Source organism: Notolabrus celidotus, chromosome 6 (genome assembly GCF_009762535.1).
Source record: "Notolabrus celidotus isolate fNotCel1 chromosome 6, fNotCel1.pri, whole genome shotgun sequence".
NCBI classification, from domain to species: domain Eukaryota; kingdom Metazoa; phylum Chordata; class Actinopteri; order Labriformes; family Labridae; genus Notolabrus; species Notolabrus celidotus.
The window spans coordinates 7,213,436-7,236,447 of record NC_048277.1 but is presented as its reverse complement, the minus strand read 5'-3'; the positions used below and the strand labels follow the sequence as shown (position 1 = coordinate 7,236,447).

Genomic DNA, 23,012 nt, shown 5'->3' with positions numbered 1-23,012 from the left:
TGGACTTATTCTGGATGCAGGAGGGACATGTTAGAACAGGTAATGTGTTAAACATAAAGAAACAGCTGATCGACCAAAACTGTGACCTATTGCTGAAACACACTGTTTATCATATTACACCTGCTCTTGATGAGCATTTTGTTGGACTTTTTTAAATCAACATGAGGTATTCTTGTTCAAATGTAAAGGATAAGCGCTCAGTGAGGAAACTCACCCACACTGCACTTTCATCCCAATATATATACTCCTTATATCCCCCATAACCCACACATAAAGATGGACGAGGATAGATGGGCAGTGAGAGCCAGGACACCACTGGTATTTTGTCAAGTTAGGCCAACAACACCTTGGGGAGGGTCAACAGCTGGCTACAGCATCCTGTAACCTCCTGTCTCCGTGCTCGCTCTCACTGCCCATCACACCCAGCAAATGAAAAGAAATGAGAAAAGCAATGAAGAGGGACTAAGTGGAGAGATGTCAGGTAGAGAACAGGGTGAGGTGACAAGCCTGTTTTGGCCCTATCTCCCCCGACTGCTTTTGATTTTTTCATTTCATTGCAGCTGCCGGAGTTCTTTCTTTGTTTGCCTGGATCGTCCTAAAAGTTTATTAGAAAACAATGAAAGCTGTAAATCTGCTGAGAGAAGGAGGAGAGAGGAGGAGGCTGAGATTATTTAAGAAATAGATGAAAATAGTGATGCAGAGGATTAGATAACACCTTACTGTATCAATGTTTTATTGTTTAACAATGGCAGTACAGTGAAATTAACAGTTGCTCATGCTATTGAGTTCATGGGTACGTTACTGACATTTCTTACAGTGTTTCACATTATTAAGGTGAAGACTTATTATCCAGTTATTCAGGTGAAAGCTCTTGATTTACAGTACAATCCAGAAGGAAAACATTACGTGGATGTGTTGCTGCATGTGTGCAATACTTTTGCTGTCTTTGACATTCAGTAGAGTGACACACAGTACAAACAACTCACTTAGCTAATGCTGGTACACATTTGTGAACGGCTCAACAAAGAAGGCATTTTATACAGTAGTGTGTGTTGTGTACATTCCCTTTTAAATTTAACGTACACCTGTAAAGCAAACATCATTACAGGCATCAGCCACTGTGAATGAGTCAACGGTTAAAGGACAGTCTTCTTAATCTTTTAGCAAATACTGTTGACGCGCAAACAGAAAAAAGTCAGACACTTTGCTGTGGTAAGCATGAGAACATCACAATTCCTTAAGGCCCCATTTAAACAACAAAGCTTTAGTGCCTTTCTCTTTATAATACAACACTTGGTGCACTTCTTCTTTTTTATTACCATCCCAGAAAAAGCTCACAGGATCCAATCAGAGCACAGAACTGGCTTTAAGACCATCAGTAGTACTTAATCTGGGGAACAGTCCCCAAAAAGGTCGTTTCATCAGCGTGAGAGTAAAAAAGTGAATCAAAAAGATGTGTTAAAAAAAGACTTGGTATTTAAGCTTGCATGTTTGAGAACCACTCAGTCCAAATTTTTGAGGCGAGCATCCGCCTCATGTGTTCCAACATGGAACAAATTATCTCTCTGATTGGCAATGTGATGGAGAAACTTAACCAGTCCTGCCAGGCAAATTCAAAAGACACAGTTGGCCCATCTCTAGAGCTGGATTCACTCAATGAGACTGTGATGAAAAGGCGGAGAGAACCCCTCAGCTGGAACCGACGGGGGGGCCTCTATATAAATCTGCCCAAAGAGGACCAACACCAGATCCTCCAAACACAAAGAGATCTTTGTCAAGGACGCAGACAGACAGACAAACAGGATCTCTTTGAAGCTGGTCAACAAGTAAACCACAAACAGCTCCATCAGGGACTCTTCCAAAAACAGGAGCACAGAAGATATTATAGAATAGTGTCCGCTGGTCCTCAAGCCTCTGGTTCAAGTAAAAAACAACAACAGCCTGCACTTGCAGACTGTAAGTCATTAACATAGTTTAAAAAAAGGTACAGTTAAGCATGGACACCGTGTGCAACGAGAAACAATCCAGTGTTTTACAAAGTGCAGCATTCATGTTAAGTTAGTCATATGGTCACATTCACTGACAGTAAAAACCTCCAGCTTACGAAGGGAAAACGTGACATAAGTGTAAGTCTCCATCAGACCTCCATCACACAGAGACACACAATCAGATAGATTTATGTTCAAGGTGCAAAAATGGTGAACAGCTTTTCTCATTCTGCAACACAGCTTCATTATTAACTATCTTTTTCATGAAAAAACACTCAACAAACTTCTTAAACTTTTCTTTTACAAACACTCAACACTCTTTCACGTGTGAAAGTTATGGCTGATGATTTTAACTATGAAACAGACTCCTATTGCTTCCTTTTCCTCTTAATAAAGCATCTCATATACTGCTCCCTCAGAGTCACAACAACAGAAACAAAACCATCCATATCATTGTTTGATATTTTTTTGGATGGATAGATGGATAGAATATGTCATGAAGTTCATTTCCAGCAGTAAAAACTCACCCATATAATGTGAATCTTTCTTCATGTAAGTGGTCACTAAAGCTGCAAAGGAGTGAAGGTCTGGGTGTCTTCTTTGCTGTGATTGGTGCAGAGGATGACGACTAATCATCACCCAGCTGTGATGACCACAGCAAGATGTTTAATCCAGTGCTTCAGGGTGAGCTCTCAGTCAAAAAAGCATGAATTAGTGAACAAATATTCCTGAAACATGATGCAGGACTTGAATGGAAATAAGAGCACACTGCTGCCCAGGGCACCGTCTGATAGGCAAGAGTGTTTATCAGCCACCGTGGGACCTGTGCAACAACATTAAGTGTCTCTGTCATCCACACAGGACGGAAACGAGCTCCACAGGTCACATGAGACACACACAGAGTAAACAGACACCCACAAGGGGATTGCAGGCGTCGGAAGGAGGTCCCAGGGAAGAGGCAGTGTCTCTGAGTGTGTGTGTGCGTGGGTGTGTGTGTGTATGTGTGTGGGGGGCCTTAAAGGCACAAATATCCAGTGGTATTCTGAGTTTCTGAAGCAGAGAGAGGCTTAGGGACAGCAGAGAGTGTCTATGACCAGGGTGACATCGATGCCGTAAACCTCCAGCAGGTCGATCAGGAAGGAGCGATCGCTCTGGGGGTCGAGCCCCATGGCCCTCATGTGCTCCTCGGTGAGGGTGGGATCAATGCTCCCTGCTACCTCAGACAAGGTCTGGAAGATGCGGTTGTTCAGCTCCATGAAGAACCTGGGAGGACGGGTTGAAGGACAGCTGTATCATAAACCCTCCACGACACATTCTTGTGACAAAACCAACACAAAGCAGCATTATCCTTAAACATGAAACACTTTTCAAGGACTCACAGGATGAAAAGATCCTCTTCATTTGAAGTGCAGTCTCCATCTACCTCCTGAGAGTACAGCAACAGTTGTCTGGAACACAAATAATCATCTATGATTAAAACATCTGATTAAAAGATCCTCTAGCCTCTCATGTTGCATGTCCTCTTGATGATCCCTCTGCAACTACAACCAAACCTCCCTCGCCTTATTTTGTGAGTCTATTTTATTTCTTGCAACATTTTTCAGTGCGTTGAAAACATTTCATTAATCTGATGGTAGTTTTAAGGTGTGCTGTGTATGTACCTCTGTTCGCTCAGTTTTCTGTACTTCTCTTTATCCGATGCGTTCACTCGAAGCAGCGACTGCAGATGAGCTTTGTGAGTTTTCACATTCTGGTTATCAACATAAACATCATACAGCTCCTTCTTCTCCTCAAAAATCTTCTCAGTGGTACCTTGAAAGTAAGAAAACATGGACACACATTAGGTGTCATTTAATAAAAAAAATTACAAATAAATACAAACATTTTCACAGCAAAGTTTCACTCACAGGCTACGTATGACAGCTCGGTCTCCAGGGCGGGGATGTCTGCAATGTTGACGTAGAAGAAGGGCCGTAACTCAGGCACAGTGACACCAAATCCAGGCAAGGAAACATTGGCCAGGCAGCAACAGCAATACACTAAAGGGGCACAAGAGCACAGTGAATGACATATCTCAAGGACTTCAATATAAGAACACATCTAGGACATTTACAACACTCTTTGTACTCAAGAATAAAGAGACAGCAGCTCTGATGTGCACGGATTTATAAGAGCATGATCATTTTGAATAGAAGGGGATGCATTCATTGTTGTTGTACATTACACCAAGAAATTTGCCGTGCATCACTTGAAACAGATAATGCATTTTCCACGTGCTCCCATTAATCTCAACCACAAGTAGTAAAAACGAGGTCAGGCATGTATTTCTTAAAGGAAGTTTTGCAAATCATACAAATTTTATTGCAAAACAAAACATTATTGCACATTGAGTTATATTTCAAACTAAATGTTTTCATTCTGTTAGTTAATACAGTTTAAATATCAGTGTTGTTGTGTTAAGTGTTGTGATGATGGTAGTGAGGGCAGTGCTCCCGGCTCTGAGGCAAACCCTGTTTATAAGTCAGACTCCTATTTACAGTGATAATAAGCATTTAAACAGCTGTGTGTGTGTAAGTGTGTGTGTTGGAGCCTCTCACCTCTGTAGCAGACAACGCCAACAGGTGGGGGAGAGAAAATGAGGATACGTTTCCTAAGTAGTGCCAGCTTCCACAGCACCATAATCTGCTCCCCAAAGAACTGGATGAACTGAGACATGCAGCCAGCTGGGTGAGTGATCTACGGGGGGCAGAACGGGACAAAAAAGGGTCATAATCTGTGAAGCAAAACTGGTTTTACTGACAATACAGGACTGTTCTCAGACCTTCATCTCTGGGTGCATGCAGCGATTGATGGTAGTAACACTCCAGGTTGGGCAGGCGGTGACCAGACCGTTTCCTGCAGGGGGGAGCACCGCCTTTTTATCATCGTAGAAGGCCTCTAGTGGAGAATACTGGCCTGGACACTGCAACTGGTGTCTGAAGGAGGAGGAGGGGGAGGAGGAAGAGGAGGAGAGAAAGAAAATGTTCAGGTACAAGTCATCCACGTCTAACCAGCTTTGTAAAATAAAGGAGACAAAGCATGCCTAAGCATGTTCAAACAAATCACATATTCATATCAATGCTCTGTCAACGCTGCTCTGTTATGAAAGCGCATCACGGTCACACCTCATGCTGTGTAAGCCAATAGATTTAAATAATAAAATAACTATCAGGATTATTTTACTCAATCAGTGTTTGTCTGACATCACAAGCAGGAGGACTTTTTAACTGGGCGGACCCAGCAGGGTGCACAGACATATGCAGGGGTGGCATGACGTATGTGTGCACAAACGCACACTAATGAACAGTACCCTTTCTACCTCAAATAATCACATCTACTTTATCTCCAAACATCATGTATCAACAGATATTAGATTCATTTTTTAACTTAAGAAATAAAAAGCACAACAAAGTGGCAGCACATAGATCTCCTTTGCTTGATTCTTTAAAGAAGATGTTTGTCCAAAGTAACGGCAAAAGAAAATATGCAACGCTGAAACACAAAGAAAGCTGGTCACAACCAAGTGGAAACCTCCGGCCGCTAGAATTGAAGCCAATGCAGAAGTGTTAAAAACTGCAGTTCCTCAAGTGTCCACTTGAGGCTGGCTCCGGAACAGCAGAAATAAACATGTTTACAGTCTGGTACAAAGGAGGAGTGTAGTCTGGACAGCTCATTTTTTTCAGAACGTGGAAGTTAAGATGATATTAATTGTACCAGTTTTTCTGTTATGAGAGGCACAGCTGACTTGACTGACAGGCGGGAACACTGTAGCTGTTGCTTTACCTCACACTAGCTCGACAGACATTAGGTTGACTTCAGCATATCCAATATGGCTGCTGCCGACGATTGGCTTCAAAACAGTGCTTCAGAAACAGATGGGTGACGTCAGGGATACTACGTCCATAATTTATACAGTCTATGGTCAACACAGTGCAAAAAGATGATCTTATCACACAAGTGACATTTCTGACAAGCCCAGGAGCCAATCAAAGCTGAGGGACTTGGGGTGGCCAGTCAGATTTCAAGGGGGACCTATACCACCCCCTGACTGAAAAGGAAACCATTACTCAGGCCACTTGTATAATAAAACTGCCACTTTACTATTTTTGTTTCACCACTGTAGGAGCCAAATCTTAAATACATTAAATTCCTATGGAGAATATTTTAGTTGACTGCGTATGTGCCCTTTTTGATACACATTAGTGAAACAAGATGGTATAAAAGACTCCTTTTGATGGCGTCATCTTGATAAGTTGCCGCTGGAGGTGCTTCAGGATGCCAATTAATGATCAATCTCAACAGGATTTTCCTTTGTAAGGGTTTTTAGTTTGAAGCAAATCTTAGTTGTGTCTTTTCTCTGGGTTGCAGCTGCACAGCCTTTAAAGTTTAACAGCGTTCTGTGCTGAACCAAAGAGGACATCATACTGTGAGAAACCTGCTGGATGAGCTAACCTTACTGTGCACAATGCTTGGTGAAAGAAATATGGCTAGAAAGAAGCCATAGCAACCACTTTAACCATTTAGTAATCTTCACTGACCTACTTCACCATCTCAGGAATCTACTTGCTCCAGCACAGAGACTTTAAAACACAAGACAACCCAGACAAATGACATTTTAAGCCTCTCTTTTCAGATAGAGGTCTGCAGCAGAGGAGCAGAGCTACTGGAGAAAATAAAAGAGAGGCTGTCAAGGCTTCATCTACTTCCGTGCTTATGCTTAAAACAAAACCTGCATGGAAGTGTGCTACTGTGATGAAAGCTGAGCTGGGACTCTGAGTTCATGATAAATGGATGAGGGGAAAATGTAACAAAGCAGCAACAACAGGAGGCAAGCATAAAAAGAGAAACCTGTGGCCACAGTGAGGGGAAAACAAATAAAGGTTAACAGGATACAGAGGAGAGGGTGAATGCAAAGGTGGAAAAATAAAAAAGGAACTGAAGGAAATGGACACATGACGCACTCATGGACGACTTACCTAACTTGGTTCTCCAGGAAGTGCATGTAGCGATAGAGCAGAGTGTAGGAGGGAGACAGGATTCCCACAGACTTCATCCTAGCTCCACGCTCCAGCTCGCTCTCCACAGGCATGTTCGCGAAACAGGCCAGCCCAAAGTAACAGCCTTTACGGAAATATCTAGCCAAGGGCAAAACAGAGAAGAGGAGTAAACACAGAGACAGATTCCCTGCAGGGATTGAAGAGGCAAATGTTCCCCCTCAGGACTAGATTTCGTGTTTCCTGATTTGGTAAAGGTACATACATGAAGTCATTGGTGACCCGATGGGAACCGCTGGCCATCGATTTGAACTCAACCCCATCTAGGTTGATGTCATGGGGCAGGCACCACTCCACCATGTTCCCTGCACATGACACACAAGCAGAAAAAAATGAAACTACTTCCCATATTCTCTGCTTTCATCTTTGCGTCTTCCCTTCAATCTGTTTGTGAGTCATGTGGTGTCAGGAGGTCAGAGACAGTAAGAAAGCACGGACTCAGCAACTGTAAACACCCATACACTGACATCCTCTTTAAATGAAGCCCAGTGCTGACATCCTGGCCTTGTTTTCAATGTTTTTATGAGGTCTGGCAAATTATATCCTAATTGAATGAAGGGGGTGTTTTCATTTATACAAGATGGCCTCATTCACTCAATTCTTTCTTGCTTACAGTACATTTGATCACTCAGGGAGTCAGATCAGGAAGTTCATTTTCTGAGAAAGGAGCGTTATTTCACCAGCACTGAATGATCGTGTATCAGTTTACTTCTTCTTCATAATTAAAATGTTTGAAAGCCCAAACTGAGCTGAAAGCAGTGTGCATTATTTTGATGACTCAGTATAATGCACTTTAGCTCATTAGACAGGAGACTGGTGTTTACAGACTACAATAATAGGATTAACATTTTAGAGATGTAGTTATCTTGTTCAGCTGAGATGTTTAGTTAAAAGATCATAAGGGTGGGACAAAATGCTAATATGGCAATATGCTGTAGTCCTGACTCATGCAATATGGTTATCAAATCACTGACATCAAATATTAAAAAATAGGTGCTTTTAATGAGTTTTAATCACTGTGTCACTACTTCATGACTTCTTGTGGTAGCATTACTGACATTTATACTTATATCTAAAAGGGACATTTGTCAGTCAGGAATCGCGATGGATCGTCTAACAATTTTTAAATTATAGCAGAATGGCAGTTTGGTGATATCATCGTTTTCATGGTCTCTGTAAATCAATCAATCCGTTTATATTATTTGTTTTTGTTTTTTATGACAAAGACCAATATAAATCTATCATTTAAGCAAAACACTCAGCAGAACTAGACTCATGTTGGAGAGCCATCAGGTGCAACTTTGTTGGTCTCAGAAGGTGGGGCAGGTGATGCACAATATGGATACAGACAAACAACAAAAACAACAACAGATAAAACAGATTTATGGCTCTAGGGTAAAGACCAAGGATGAAAGTATATGTGGAATGAGCAGGAACAGGAAAGTCTGATAATCGACTGATCAATACATGTCGATAATATGGGGAGCGCTGGTGTATCGTGAGTCCCCTGTGGTTCCCACCCTTTGCTCTTTTTGTTTTTTTATAATGTGATATCTTACCTGATCTAGTATCAAAGGTAACTACAAACACAGCCACGATCTGGTCTTTCTCCTCCCACTGATCCCTCACGGAGAGGCCGGGGAAGGGAACATTACGATCCGTACCGAGGAGCTCCGGGCGATCCCAGCCGTGCCCAGAGATCCCTGTCCGCGGCCGACCCGGGCTTCCGTTCCCGCTGGCCACACCAGCTGTCAGGCTCCTCGTCGGGCTGCAGGTGATGGGGCCGTTCCCGTTACTGCTCCACCCAGTCCCGGCCCCGGTACCGGTGCTGGGTGTCCCCCGGCCAGTAGGCTGAGAACTTTTCTCCGCCGGTGCGTCAGGCTGCGGCGGGGCCGTCTGGTTCGCCTCGGGTGGTGGGGTCTCCTCCCAGTCCAGCAGCGGGGCTCGGTCCGACTTCTTCACCATGGTGCTGCTGTTTCGAAAAAGGAGACAAATATCCGTAAAGTCTGCTGTCCGGTTGATTCGAGCGCACTAAACACGGTACTGGAGCCGGATCATGGTGTCCTGCTGCTCTCTTGGTTGTTTTCTGTGTATTTGTAAGCGTGTCACATCCACTGACGGACTACTTTCCCTCCGCCCGTCTCACTGTTTTGATGACGTCGCAGACTTCCGCCCACGTGTCTTTATTACTATTTAATAAAATGACCCATTTTTGGTTCGACGCAAACTCTGTGCTCTTATATTTGATCAAAACTCAGTATAACCCTTTATCCAATTCTCATTTAGGTCACTTGTAATTTGAATGGCACAGTGTCTTCTCCTGTGTACTCATACCATGGTACCACAGCATCTGTAAAACCTGTAGATTCTATCTTATTGATAAAACACACAGATTGGTTTGGTGTGACATTAATGGTGGCTTTGTAATGTTCTCCTTTGGGCGCACTGTTTTCTACCACTTGTATAGAAATATTATTTTTATAAAAAATATTATGGAGTTATTAATAAAAGAAGGAAAAACATTTGAAGACACAATTTCTTATTTTTTGTATTTCGACTTTTATTTATTTTTCTGTATTTTGTTCTATAACAATATAAATGTTCTGTGGTGGCCCTGAAGATCGTCTGCAAAACATTTCATGACTAAAAAAATGTTTCACTCATCACCAAAATAAATTCATGAAACAGATAATTCATGACAAAGATTTGAATAAAATGCAAATATATTGGGGCGATGTTTGCCCCCGCCCCCCAAATTCAAATGTCCCATCATTAATGGAAAAAGTGCCCAAAATTATGCAATAATATTTCATGAAATGTACATATATTTTACAAAGGCAAACTTGTTTCATGAAAAACAAACATCTCACAAAATGCAAAAAATATTTGATAAAACCCATGAACCACTCACTGCCAATAAATGTTTCATGAAAGGCAAATTATTTCTTGAAAGACAAATATATCATAACTCTTGAAAGAATTTGCAGAACTCAAATATATTTTTACCTTTTATGATTTTTTATATGAGACGTAAATGTGTTTCATGATGTATTTGTGTTTTAATGTTTGCATTCAGTGGAATGTTTTTTTGCTCATCATGAACTGTTGTGCGGTTGACCTTCAGGGCCTCCGTAGTTTCTCACATGGTAATCTTCGAAAAATCAGGTTAATATATTTTTATAACGGATCTTTCTTTTTGTGTATCATGAATGTTTTGTTTTTTATTGTTCTTTCTTCTCGTCAAACATGTTTTACATGTTATTTAAGCAGCCATTCAATGTGAATGTGTGTGTATTCTACTGTGATAAACTAATAAACATGCATCCTTGAATTTCATACATCGTCCTTCATGGTTTTAAAACGCTGTTTAAAGTTGTTTATGCAATCAACAACCATTTTAAATTCAGGTGTGCCGAAACCTTTCAGCCAATCAAAGAGCAGGGTGTGTGTTCACCAGGTAGCAAAGGTCATTTAAGCAGGAAGTAATTTACATACAGCGCGCGAGATTCAAACGTGCTGGTGGTGGCAGAGGAGACTTCATCGTGAGTATTTGGCAAACAGACAATATCAGACTAATGAAACATAGTAAAGTCTGATTTTATGACTCATTCTGTGAAGCTTTTCAAATAAGTGTGACATGTGAGCCTGGGGGCTGCATGATTTTGAAATACTTGAAATATTCCTCCTGGAAACACACCAATCAGGGATATTAAAGGGTTAATTTATTTAGAGCACACAGTTCATAGCAGAACTTAAGAGATAATCAAGCAGCATGTTGTGGTTTTTTCCTCTCTCTTTAAGATATTAACTATATTTTACTTTTTCATGTTTCAACCAAACATTAAAACGAATTTAATAAGGTTGCATGATATGAACCAATACAATTGGCTCACCATTTTAAAGTATGCTGGGTTCAAATTATTTATAAATGGAACATATTAAAGGTTTATTTGCATACAGGCACAGTAATAAGAGTACTAAAATATTCGACTCAGGTAAAAGTTCAGTTACTTTGATGAAAATCTACTTTAGTGGAAGTCAAACTAACAGCCTGAGAATATACTCAAATGAAAGTAAGATGTACTTTAAATGACATTTACTTGAAGTAGGAGTACTTACTTTTGAGCCTGGAGAGGTGATTTTATAGACACTACACTTATTTAAAGCTTGATCCAAAAAGACACTGGACCTGGTCACTATTGATGATGACCTCAATGACTTGTAACTTCCACATACACTAAACCTGTCCATGTTTTTCAGTATTGCACTTCGTAGACAGTCACTGAACACAAGTCCCAGCCTGCTGTGCTTAGAGGCCTGTGTTAATTGTCCAGCTCGCAAGATGTCTCTTTCTGATGAAACATTTATAATTGTGGCCTGCTGACTATTTTATTGAGAGGAGAGAGGTGTTGGATTTGAAAAAACAAGTAAGATTAAAATGACTCATTTTGAAAACTACTCAAAAAGTACAAGTACACAAAAAAGCTACTCAACTACACTCTCATAAGTAAATCTAATGAATTACTTTCTACCACTGCTTTAAGGTTAACTTGCACCCTTGGCCCAGTTTTTTTAAAAGTAATCTGATCAGATTAAACCATGAAAACTGGTTGTTAAAAAATATTTATCTGCACAGATTAGATCAGGTGCAGCACATGAAGGACTCACACACAGAGAACAAAAGGCAAACGGATGGGAGTTAGTTGTAAAAATGCGTGTTGAATAAAGTGAGCCAGCTTTAACTTTATTCAACAATAACTTTTGCAACCAAGACTCCTGTCTGTCTGTCTTTTGTTCTCTGTGTGCAAATCTTTCATTTGCTGCACCTGTTTGTTCCTGACTACCGCACCAGAGAAGACATTACATGTAGGAAAGTTCCTACAGACGCAGCACAATACCTGTGCAGCTTAGATCAGATTGTATCAGGTCATCCAGTCTTGTTTTTATCTGTATAAAACCATTCAAACTGAAGGCAGGTTAGAGAAAATATTTTAATGATGTTGAGACTTTGAACATTTGTTCAAACTTTGGTTTTGGATTGCTTAATTGCTACAAACAACATTGACGAGCCAGACTTTGATGCAGTAAAAAGAACAAGGGATCTTGTCCCAATAAAATGTTTCACCTTTAGCTGTTAATATCAAACAAGTAATGATATTCCAGATTTGGTACAAGTCTGTATCTGGATCAGGTTTATCCAGTCCAGTTTTCTTTAAAAAACCAGGACGGAAGCGAGTTGTCTTACCTAGTCATGTACGGCAATAAAAGTGGAGTCTCAAATCTGCATCAGTCTCATTTTTATTCAAATCTTAAAGGTTAAAAAGCCAGATCAAGTCCATTTGAACTTCAGCTTGTACCTGTGGAAATGTGGAAAAAATCATGGGTTGGGAACAGAAACTCAAATGCAGGTCTTGTTGTATATTGCACAACATTAATCCCACGTCATTGTGTATTGAGTGTTTCATTTTTGTCAGAGGTGGTCACATGACGGATATTTACAAGATATCTCTGCCAAACACAGGCCCAATTATGGCGACGGTGTTTGACGGGATCAGCCAGGCGCTGGACTTCTCAAGCTGTGGAGAGGAGGGGAGTAGCAGTGACAACAGCTCTGACGACTGCACCTTCAGGATCAAGAGCCCCAGGATCCGCAGTCCCGGCTCTGCATGCAGGACGCCCAGGGTGCAGCGCCACCGCAGCAGAAGTATCACTATATCTTCCCCTAGACATTGCACCAGCCCCATACCCTACGCTTCCTGGAAGAAACTGCGGCTCTGTGACTCCCCAAGCACGCCAAAGGTGGGGATTAATCCAGAGTGAGTTTGCACCTGTAGATGATTTGTAAAAGCTTGTCTTAAATGTCACGCCAGTAAAAGAAGCGGTATCTTTAAAGACTGTAGAGCGAACTCCTAGAGAAGATGACCAAACAACCTTGCTCCATTTCTGAGAAATATTGCAAATGTTCCAGTATCCCAGTAAGATGCCAAAAATCTTCTCAAGGCATTTATCTCAAGTAGACTTGGCTACTGTAATGCCCTCTTTCTTGTATCGATCACAGTCCATTGATAAATAATATCTAATTAAGGTCTCTACTTCTCTACTGCCAGACTCTAAAGATGGCATGAAAGAGAAAGCATATCAGCCCAATTAAAGCTTACACACACTGCCTCCCCCTGTCTTCAAGGACTGATTCAAAGTCTGTTTTCTCCTTTACAAGGCTTTTAACGGTGTAGGACAGTCCTGCATAACTGATTCTGTCATTTTGTCATCTTCACAGCCTCTTATGTCCTCTACTGAGAGTTTTCTAAATGCAAACTGTCACAAAAATAAGAAAAAAACCTGCAGCTCTGTCTTTAACTGTTGATCTGCCTCTATAAGGCTCTGAGAGATATGGACTCTGACCATTTTATTACACATTTCATTGTGCACTTTGTTCTCATATCTTATTTTGATATTCCATTGACTCCTTTTGGGGCTTCTTTAGTTTGATTTTGGGGTTTTATGCTGCAGTATTTGTTCCCTTACTGACATGACTTCCCTTTCCCCTCCGTAGAGCCTGCTCTCTAAAGCGACCCAGCCTTGCTCCAGCACTAAGATAGGTCGTCATCAGAGGACTTTGTGTTTTGTGTCAGCTGCTCCTAACCTCGTCCAGGTCCCCTCTGTCAACGTGAATCCTTTCACCCCTGACACGGTCCGCAGGGACAGCGAGATGCATAGGAGGACCAACTTTAGGAGTGATGATGATGACGATTATGGACGCAGGTAATGTCAGCTTTATGATGTATCTTAGATGTAGATGACTGAGTTCTTCACACCTGAGCACTTTGAGCACACACAGTGCACTCAGGTGAAGGTTTAAATATCTGACTTTCTGTGTTCAGCGCACTAACTCAGCTGACTCTTTAATCCTTTACTAACACAGTATGGATCAGAGCCTATCAAGGTCTAAAGGCCCATTTTTTATCTTTGGCAGGTTGAAACACAGTTTAACGTCATCTGAGGAGGATGATGAAGCCTTCCTCCCACCAAAGGTACAGCTATTTTTATCAGTGCTTTCTGCTGGATGTAACCCTCCCTTTCAGATGCCTCTGATATGATTTCATCATCAGGCTTTGTCATCTTCAGCCGCCTCCTCACTTGTTGTTTGGTCCAAAATTACATGCTGTCAGTCCTGCTTCCGGGATATCTCTAAGGAATCTCCGACTAAAAGCTCCGTCAGAAGCCTCACCGCACATTTTCCACATGGAAGTGCGACCATATTTGGTGAAGCACCAAAGACAAAACAACCTGGATCTCCTGGCCGTCATCAAACCAAGCCTGAGCTCTGTGACGTATGTTCCTCCTTTTAGACATCTCTTTGGTTTTTCACCACCCGGCCCTCTGTCTGTTTCTCTGGCAGAGACGAGCTGTCCAGGCCCTCATGCTGTCGCGCTATGAGAGTGAGTTCCTGGAGCTGGAGTGCATTGGCGTGGGCGAGTTTGGGGCAGTTTACAAGTGTGTGAAGAGGCTGGACGGCTGCTTGTACGCCATTAAACGCTCTCGCCGACCCCTGGCAGGCTCGGCCAATGAGTGAGTCGACATGTTGCTCTCTGGCAGAAACAGATCTGTCCAGTTTTGTTTCATGTTGGTCACAATGTCTTCAAATTGATCCCTTTATGTCGTCTCAGGCAGCTGGCCCTGAAGGAAGTGTATGCACATGCTGTTCTCGGGCACCACCCACATGTTGTTCGCTATTATTCAGCATGGGCAGAGGAGCATCACATGATTATTCAGAATGAGTACTGTGATGGTAGGTTTTCCCTTCAGCATTAGAAGCTCATTTAGTCTGACGTGTACTCCTAAATAGATTGAATAACTCAGTTCTGAAACTGTAATGTTTGTGTGTCAGGTGGAAGTCTTAACGATGCCATCCTGAAGAAGGAGATGCATGGTGAGCTGTTTTCAGAGGCTGAGCTCAAGGATCTGCTCTTACAAGTGTCAATGGGGCTCAAGTACATCCACAGCTCAGGCCTCGTACACCTGGACATCAAACCAAGTACGTCTCCTTCAGAAGTTTGTATCTGTCGTTTTGGTCTGTCTAAAAGAAAATGCTCCTGAGCATGAAATCTACCTTGGGTCAAATCTTTGCAGGCAACATATTTATCTGCCAGCGCTCCTGCACAAGTGCAGAGGGAGAGGGAGAGAGCGAAGAGGAAGATGATGGAAGCAACTCAGCAGGAGTCATTTACAAAATAGGTATTTAATGTTGAAGTGTGGACACATTTCTGCCTTTTACATACAAGAAAAGATGTAATTGTATTGTCCCTGTCACAAACATGGAACAACAAAAGTAATCAACAAATCCACAAAAGACAGAATCTGATATCCCAGCACATACGACATATGACTCATAACTGTATTTCCTTACCTGTGGTCAAATCTATCGTGCTTGCTTTTATCAGATTTTTCTTTCCTGCAGGGGATCTGGGTCATGTGACATCAACAAACAGTCCTCATGTTGAGGAAGGGGACAGTCGCTTTCTGGCCTGTGAGGTCCTGCAAGAGGTGAAAACATTACGCACAAGGAGGATTTCTCTCTGTCTGCTTGAATTAAAATAAATAAGGTAGTTGTGTTGTGTCATTCATACTGATTATTCAGTCATCTTGATGTCATGCAGGATTATAGCCAGCTCCCAAAGGCAGACATCTTTGCTCTAGGCCTTACGATGCTGCTGGCAGCCGGCGCTCCCCCTCTGCCCCAAAATGGAGATGAGTGGCACAGCCTGAGACAGGGACAGCTCCCAATACTGCCACAGGAGCTATCACCTCCCTTTAAAAGCCTACTTCAGGTACTCTTCATTACTGGAATGATTAGTTGTTGAATGTTTGAATACAACAGAGCTGAAGATTGATGCTTAAGCTCCCACCTGTTTAAAAAGCATTAATGAAACCACTTTACATTAACTCTTGTCTTCAGCAGTACTCATTGAAAACTTTATAATATGTCTTCTTTTTCTTCAGTCTTTGCTAGATCCAGATCTGACAAAGCGACCCACTGCCAAGGAGCTGTGCAAGCACACAGTCCTGAGGGAGGAGCGGACTGGGAGGTTGGCTGCTCAGCTACGCAGAGAGCTCAATGTGGAGAAGTTCAGGACGGCTATGCTTGAAAAGTAAGATTAAAAATATGGTTCTGAGGTGCTGGTTGGCCTTTGCAGTGAGCTCCTGAACTCCTTATCGCAGCGGTCACTGGTTCAACTCATGGCCACAACCTTTTTCTACATGTGATCCCCTGCTCTCTACTTCCTACATTTCCTGATTCTCTTCAGCTGTCCTATTAATAAAGGCAAAAACGCCCAAAATATAACTTTAAATAAGGACTGGTTCAGCGTTGTAGGCCCTTGTTTTCTTAATCTAGTCACACTATCCCTTAATCAATGAAAACAATACTTGTGCCAAGTTTCTCCAAAATGATGCAACAAACTCTGCTTCTGATCTGTTTAACTTTCCATGCTGATGTTTAGAGCGTTCACTTGTTCCCATTTTCTCCACAGAGAGCTCCAGGAGGCTCGTCAGGCTGCTCTGTCCCCCAAGCAGACCCTCTCTCTGGGGCTGAAATTGTCTGCAAAGATGGGTTCTCTACCCAAAACAGGGAGGAGGCTGGTGGGTAGGAATACTGCACGCTCCATGAGTTTTGGTTGCTAAGAGTGTGAGGCCCACATGCCATTTCTTTGCTCTGATGCAAGTCTTGGTAAGAATGCAGCATGTATACATGAGACATTATAAAAATGTTTTTGTTGGAAATAACTGGAAAATCCTAAATGAGTCTTCTGAGTGGATGTGTTTTTTTGCAGTGTGTTTGAAGGACTTAAGAGCCCTGACAAATGTTGATGAAGAACTAATATATTACACTTGAAGTGATTTTGACAGCTTGTAACTGCTGCATGCCAACATACTTAACCAAGCATGAACTTTTTTTTTAAACTGTAAATAAACTTTTAAAGCTTTTTATCAGATACATTTCAGTGCTTATTTGCCTCTAAAACTATTGTCTTAATGGCGCCCCAAGTACAAAACATCACCAGGGACTTTCCACTAAAAAATGCTCCTCTTATCTCTAACTGCAGCCAACCACATGGTGATTTGTGGTTCAGTGACTTGGAAAAGTCAAGGAAGTGTGAGCTAACTGAAAGTGAAGTTATTATTTTTTTGTCACAAGATAAGAGTGTTAAACAATCCTTGGCTTGACGATTGAATTCAATTTTAACTGAAGTATATCACTGCATTTATTTAACAATATACAATTTTGAACAACTTGGAAGTCACAAAGGAAAGTACATCACTCAGGGATTTCAAGTAAGAATTTGGTTCATAGGTGAATAAAAGATGAAGCTAAACGCAACTAGAATGTTTTCCTCTTTGTGTGGTGACTTGGTTTCTGTTTTGATTCCCCTAAGTGATTTTTCAACGTCATTGAAATGAAACCATCGAGACTATTTCCGACGGTATTTGAATGCATACTAATGCAACAATGGACTCTGGACCACAACCGACCACACACATTTCGACGAAGCTCTGCTGCTCGTGTAAAGATCCGCGTTCAGGTGATGTCCAAATAATCGGACAAACAAGTTTCCAGCTAGGGGGAATCCATGCACCCTAATAGTGAAGCTGGGACAACAACTAGTAAAGTTTGTAAAAAATAAATGTTATCCGAGTTCACAGGGTTGACACAAAAAATATGGCTGTTCAATAAGGATATATATTCAAGTGCCATTTTTCTCATTTCATCTTCAATGTGCTATTACTCCTGAACTATGAGCTCATGTTCACTAGGTGGCCTCAAGTATAATTAAATTAACGACTTGGAAACGTCGAGCTTTCAGTGGGTGATTTTAAAAGTAGACTTAAGACTTACTTTTTTTACTTTAGCTTTTAATTTGGTGTAATTCATTTTTAGCCCTGCACTGCATTATTATTTTTATTATTTTAATCATTGCTTTGACATGTATTTATCTTATTTAATGATTTATTTATCTATTTATTTCCTCTATTCATCTGATCTTAATGCTACCTTATTTTTAGCTTTTCTTTCCACTATCAATTGTTAATGGAAGAGGATTAAGGCCACTGAAAAAACAAAATATATATATTATTCCTTTTTTCTTAGAACAATTATAAAAAAAATATATTGGACCTTAATTCATTTACAGTGGCCCTAATCCTCTTCCGTACTTATTTTATTAATTTTACTGTATTGATTTTATTTTATTTGTAAGTATTTTATTCATAATCATGCCTTTTATAATTTTACCATTGCTGTTTTCTGTCTCTGATTATTTTGTGAAGCACTTTGGGCTGCATGTTTTTATGTATGAAAGGTGTTATATAAATAAAGTTGAGTTGTTTTGAGCTCAATAGCGCTCAGTATTGCACTGGAATATGTGGTTTCCGACTGTAACAAAGGCAACGTGAGGCATTCAAGGAACCATCCCACCCATGACCCCACCCCCTCTCACTCTTCAGATAATAAACCGAGCAGCACGATGAGCTCCTCGGGTTGTTTAGGAGAAGCTGGTGTACTATCTGGACGGTGAGCGGTACCCAAAGACACATCACTTTCTAAGATACTTTGAAGAAGTCGAAAACTTAATTTCAAGTGATAGGAAACGAATATGAGTACAGGGAGTTATTCATAAAGTGATGAAGCTGTAACTTTGTTTTTTGTTGAACTTAAACTTTGATTAACAGAAGTTAGCATTAGCTCATCTTTCAGCTAGCTTATCAGTTAGACAGCAAACATAATTTATTACGTAGAAATACTTAAAAGTGTGTATTCAGTTTGTAGCAGTCAATAGTGTGTAGTTGATTCATGTTAAATACTCACGTTAGTGAGTAACTTTACATTCCTATTGTTGTGTTGAAGGTCTACATCCCGAGTCTCGATGGAGGACTTCAGAGGGGGACAAAATGCTGCTTTGGTCGTCTTGACTTTTCTCCAAGCGGACTACAGAAATCCTGAGTACGGGAAGGAGCTTCACTCTTTGGGGAGGGAGATCTGCCTTGCCCGCGACATCAACGCGAACGACCCCCTGAAGGATGGTGTGGACGATGGAGACCTGCAGACTGACGGTCATCAGATCAGCTGTGTCAGGGCTTCTCTGCAGGGTCTGCAGCCTTCAGCGGATCAGCCGTGGGCCAGTGAGTGACTACATCTGTGACTTTAACCTGCAACATAATGTTCATATACACAGGTAACATAAGCTTAACTCAGCTGTGCAATACTCTGCCCTTATTAATACTTCCACTGATATTTACATCAGTAACATCCTGTTAGATGCACATTTATTTACACATTATCATGGTGTGTGTTGCTACATTTCTTCAATCAATCAACCAAGCTGTATTTATACAACACCTTTCATACCAGTCAAATGCAACCCAAAGTGCTTTACAGCGATTGAAAACAAGAAAGAAGCAGAAATAAAATAATGGCAAGACTTATTTTAAAAATAATAATAAAAATTGATTTTAAAATAGAGACTAATGCTCACCAACAACAATACAATATTTGTAATTAAAATAAGTTAAAGCGTCAAATTAATATTAAGAATATAAATCATTAAAATAAATACAATTAAAGAAGGGGAATCAGAATCAGCTTTATTGGCCAGGTATGCTTGAACACACAAGGAATTTGACTTGTGTGTTCAAGCACACTGTGCTCTCTTTGTACAAGGCATAAGAATAAGACCTACAAATAAAAATAAAATGAAAATAATAACAACATCAGCTATAAATACAAAAGAACAACAAATAGGCATGACTACTGTAATATGTACAGGCTAAAACAATATGATAAAAGTGCAGTGGTGAGTAGCAGAGGTAGTTTTTTCATTAAAAAAATAGCAGTTAAATAATAAAATAAATAGAAATATGGAATTCTGCTTGGAGAATTGTTGCATTGTATATTTACATGTATGTTTACAGGGTATTGATGGTAGAGTGTAGAGGATAAGAGTTGAAAATAAAATTAAGGCTAAAAATGTCAATAAAACTGAGTAGATAAATAAATGAATGAATAAATAAATAAATACAAATAAAATAAGTGAAACAGTTAAAATTAGCAAAATAATAAAGCAACATTTAAATCAATATAACAGTAAAAAGGTAAGTAATAATATTGTTAAACCCTACATAAAATCCAAACTGAATAAATCCGTTTTTAGTTTACGTTTAAAGGTCTCAATATCTCAATCAGCTCCTCTCAGATCCTCAGGCAGGCTGTTTCATAGTTTAGGAGCGTTGTGGATGAAAGCAGCGTCACAAATGTTTTTGTTCCCCTCTGAGGAACAGCTGAAAGAGAGGAGCCGGAGGATCTGAGAGACCTTCCTGGTTTATACACTAAAAGCATCTCTGATGTGTAGTCTGGTGCGAGGCCATGCAGTGCCTTAAAAACTAGTAAAAGAATTTTAAAATCAATAAGAAAAGTAACAGGCAGGCAACCAATGTTAAGATTTTAAAACAGGTGTAATGTGTGCTCTCCTTCTGGTCCTCGTTAAAACTCTGACTGCTGCATTTTGTATTAGTTGCAGTTTGTTTATTGTGCTCTTTGGAAGACCAGAAAGGAGAGCATTACAGTAGTCTAGCCTGCTGGTTATAAAAGCGTGCATTAGTCTCTCTGTGTTGCTCAGAGAGTTCATTTCTTAGCTAAGTCCTATATATGTTATTGTGTTGTGTAGTTTTATTGAATACTATATATATATTTATAAGTATATCTGATAGCTTCATGCTTACATTCTGTCCAAAAGCAACAGAAGGAAAATAAGTGAATATAAAAAGTAGAATCTAAATTAAGTTCGTACACACACCTGCTTACACTTTCATATAAAGAGTTATGTCTAACACAGTCCAAAAGTCAAGAGTGCTGACACAAACATCTGATAACTCGTCCTCTTTACAGCCTCTTTATAACTTAACACATAGAAAGTGAAAGAAGGAAGTTTTTAGTCATCTTCTTCATTCTATAACACCTTTGATGTGAACTATGTTCAGACTTGTACTTCTCTCACTTGAAACAAACAAAAAAGATGTGCTACAAATTAAATGGTAAACCGTGCAATACACTGTGCAGTATCCCTGCCACTTTAACATCTTTGTATATAATAGCTTAATTCCCAGCTTTTGTACATAGCTAATTTGAACTATTCTGTATATACTTTATTATTTTACTCTATTTTATGGATCTTTGTTTTATTTTATTTCTATTTCCATCTTATTTTACTCCTTCTTTTATTAATATTTTGACTTTCTTACATACTGTTTCTAAGAGCTCTGTAATGAGCTGTATGCTCATGAATGGAAACAGTTGTCAGAAACATGTTAGTCCTAAGTGTGCTGATGGTTTAACTATCTGATTGTACAGGAAACCGGGATGAGGCAGGACTCCTGCGGGTTGCAGAGGAGCTGAGAGAAATTGCAGACCAGCTGGAGCGCAATGTGATGGCTCAGGCGACCCAGAACCTCGGCAGGGAGATATCAAGCTCCCCCTTACATGTAAGTGCGTCCCTATGCACAGGTATTTTCATGGTTGATGTTATAATGATTATTCTCTGTAATGAATGAAAAAAACTCTACTTCTCTCCATTTCAGTATTTAATATATAATGCTTAAAGATTTCAGAGGTTTGTAGTGACTGACTTCCTTCAGAGCCCCAAATTATTTGTCTTTAAAAATCAACCCACTGGGGCCACATTTGAGTTAACCCATTACTATCAGGTCAGAGTTACAGGACCATGACAACATGCACAAACAGGCTGTGGAAAAACTTCTCCCCTAGAGCTGTAACCTCAGTCACCACCTCATACACACACACACTTTTCCACAGCTGCTGATAAACGATCAGACAATATGCCATTTAAATTGAACATTCAATTTACACAGATTTGTAGTGTAAACCTGCTGCTGCTCATTTATTAATGACACACTTCATCCTTTAAGCATAACATTGTTTGGGATTTTGTGTTGCTTTAATCTTTTAAAAAATGTTGATGCAAGTTTTTATGTGCATCATTTGTTGTATAGCTACAATAGCAAAGTGTTATCTCTTGACTTCATGCACCCCTGCACAAATAAAGAGGTATATTGCAATCTTTTTATCTGCTTGAATTAACTTGGTTAAACTTTTCATGCTCCCAGAAACCACTTTGTATTAAGTTTAGACGTCATGCATATGTTCCTGCTTTTGAAATAAGATGCATGAAGCTTCACTGTTTGATCCATGTGTTCTCTGTGCTTTGCAGCAGTGGAAAGACCACCTGACTCGTGAGGTGGATAGGGTGATGAGACAGGGAGTGGGTCTGGAGCATTTGGCCCAGGAGAGGGTCGTTGTAGCCCTGACTCTGACCCTGGTGAAGGGAGTGTGCGAGCAGGCGCCACACCTGCTCAGAAACCTTTTCAACATCGCGCTTCAGTACGTCAGCGATGGAGGGACCAGGTGACTGTAGAGCTGAGAGGAAATAACTGAAGAATCATGAAGAGGAAGATGACTGAATGTGAAAGTGGCTTCTGCAACCCGTTTCCTGCCGTCTGTGATCAGGCAGAGTGCAGAGGAGTAGAAATGAAAGGGAAGTAATCAGTTTGTTTACAGTCAGTATTTAAAAAAGAAGAGGTTGTGTTTAAAACTTGAATCTTTCATTAATGCACTCTTTTCTTCTGACTCCGTTTACTTTGATGAATTGTATCTTTTCAAATGACGCTTGAAATAGATGTACTTCTTTCTTTCTTCCATTTTTTACTTTTAGCATGTTTAGAACATGTATGACTGTCAACAAATTAATTGTAAAAAAATAAATCTATTTTTCTTGAATCTGAGTTTTATTTCAAGCTTGAGTAGTGCCAGTTAATCTTTTATCAGCAGGTCAAGTTACACACAAGAATTTCAACAAACCACCAC

At 40.4% G+C, this 23,012-nt stretch overlaps 3 protein-coding genes across 3 annotated transcripts; 2 read left to right on the top strand and 1 right to left on the bottom strand.

Annotated features, from left to right (window-relative positions):
- Positions 1 to 704: 704 nt before the first annotated feature.
- Positions 705 to 9,237, bottom strand: dennd11 (DENN domain containing 11). The gene is made up of 9 exons (XM_034685169.1): positions 8,641 to 9,237; positions 7,287 to 7,386; positions 7,004 to 7,162; positions 4,810 to 4,963; positions 4,586 to 4,724; positions 3,896 to 4,027; positions 3,650 to 3,800; positions 3,368 to 3,436; positions 705 to 3,251 (listed from the first exon to the last, which is right to left on the bottom strand). The coding sequence occupies exons 1-9, from the start codon at positions 9,044 to 9,046 to the stop codon at positions 3,056 to 3,058; spliced, it is 1,506 nt and encodes a 501-aa protein (XP_034541060.1). The 5' UTR covers positions 9,047 to 9,237; the 3' UTR covers positions 705 to 3,055.
- A 1,280-nt stretch (positions 9,238 to 10,517) lies between these two features.
- wee2 (WEE2 oocyte meiosis inhibiting kinase) lies at positions 10,518 to 17,073 on the top strand. The gene is made up of 12 exons (XM_034685168.1): positions 10,518 to 10,623; positions 12,603 to 12,880; positions 13,635 to 13,843; positions 14,055 to 14,112; positions 14,481 to 14,650; positions 14,749 to 14,870; positions 14,970 to 15,116; positions 15,212 to 15,316; positions 15,540 to 15,625; positions 15,739 to 15,909; positions 16,082 to 16,230; positions 16,612 to 17,073. The coding sequence occupies exons 2-12, from the start codon at positions 12,611 to 12,613 to the stop codon at positions 16,760 to 16,762; spliced, it is 1,638 nt and encodes a 545-aa protein (XP_034541059.1). The 5' UTR covers positions 10,518 to 10,623; positions 12,603 to 12,610; the 3' UTR covers positions 16,763 to 17,073.
- Positions 17,074 to 18,517: 1,444 nt separating this feature from the next.
- Positions 18,518 to 22,925, top strand: bida (BH3 interacting domain death agonist). Its single transcript, XM_034686546.1, has 4 exons — positions 18,518 to 18,650; positions 18,984 to 19,258; positions 21,483 to 21,613; positions 22,360 to 22,925. Exons 1-4 carry the CDS (start codon positions 18,604 to 18,606, stop codon positions 22,555 to 22,557), a joined length of 651 nt encoding a protein of 216 aa, XP_034542437.1. The 5' UTR covers positions 18,518 to 18,603; the 3' UTR covers positions 22,558 to 22,925.
- The last annotated feature ends 87 nt before the right edge of the window (positions 22,926 to 23,012 follow it).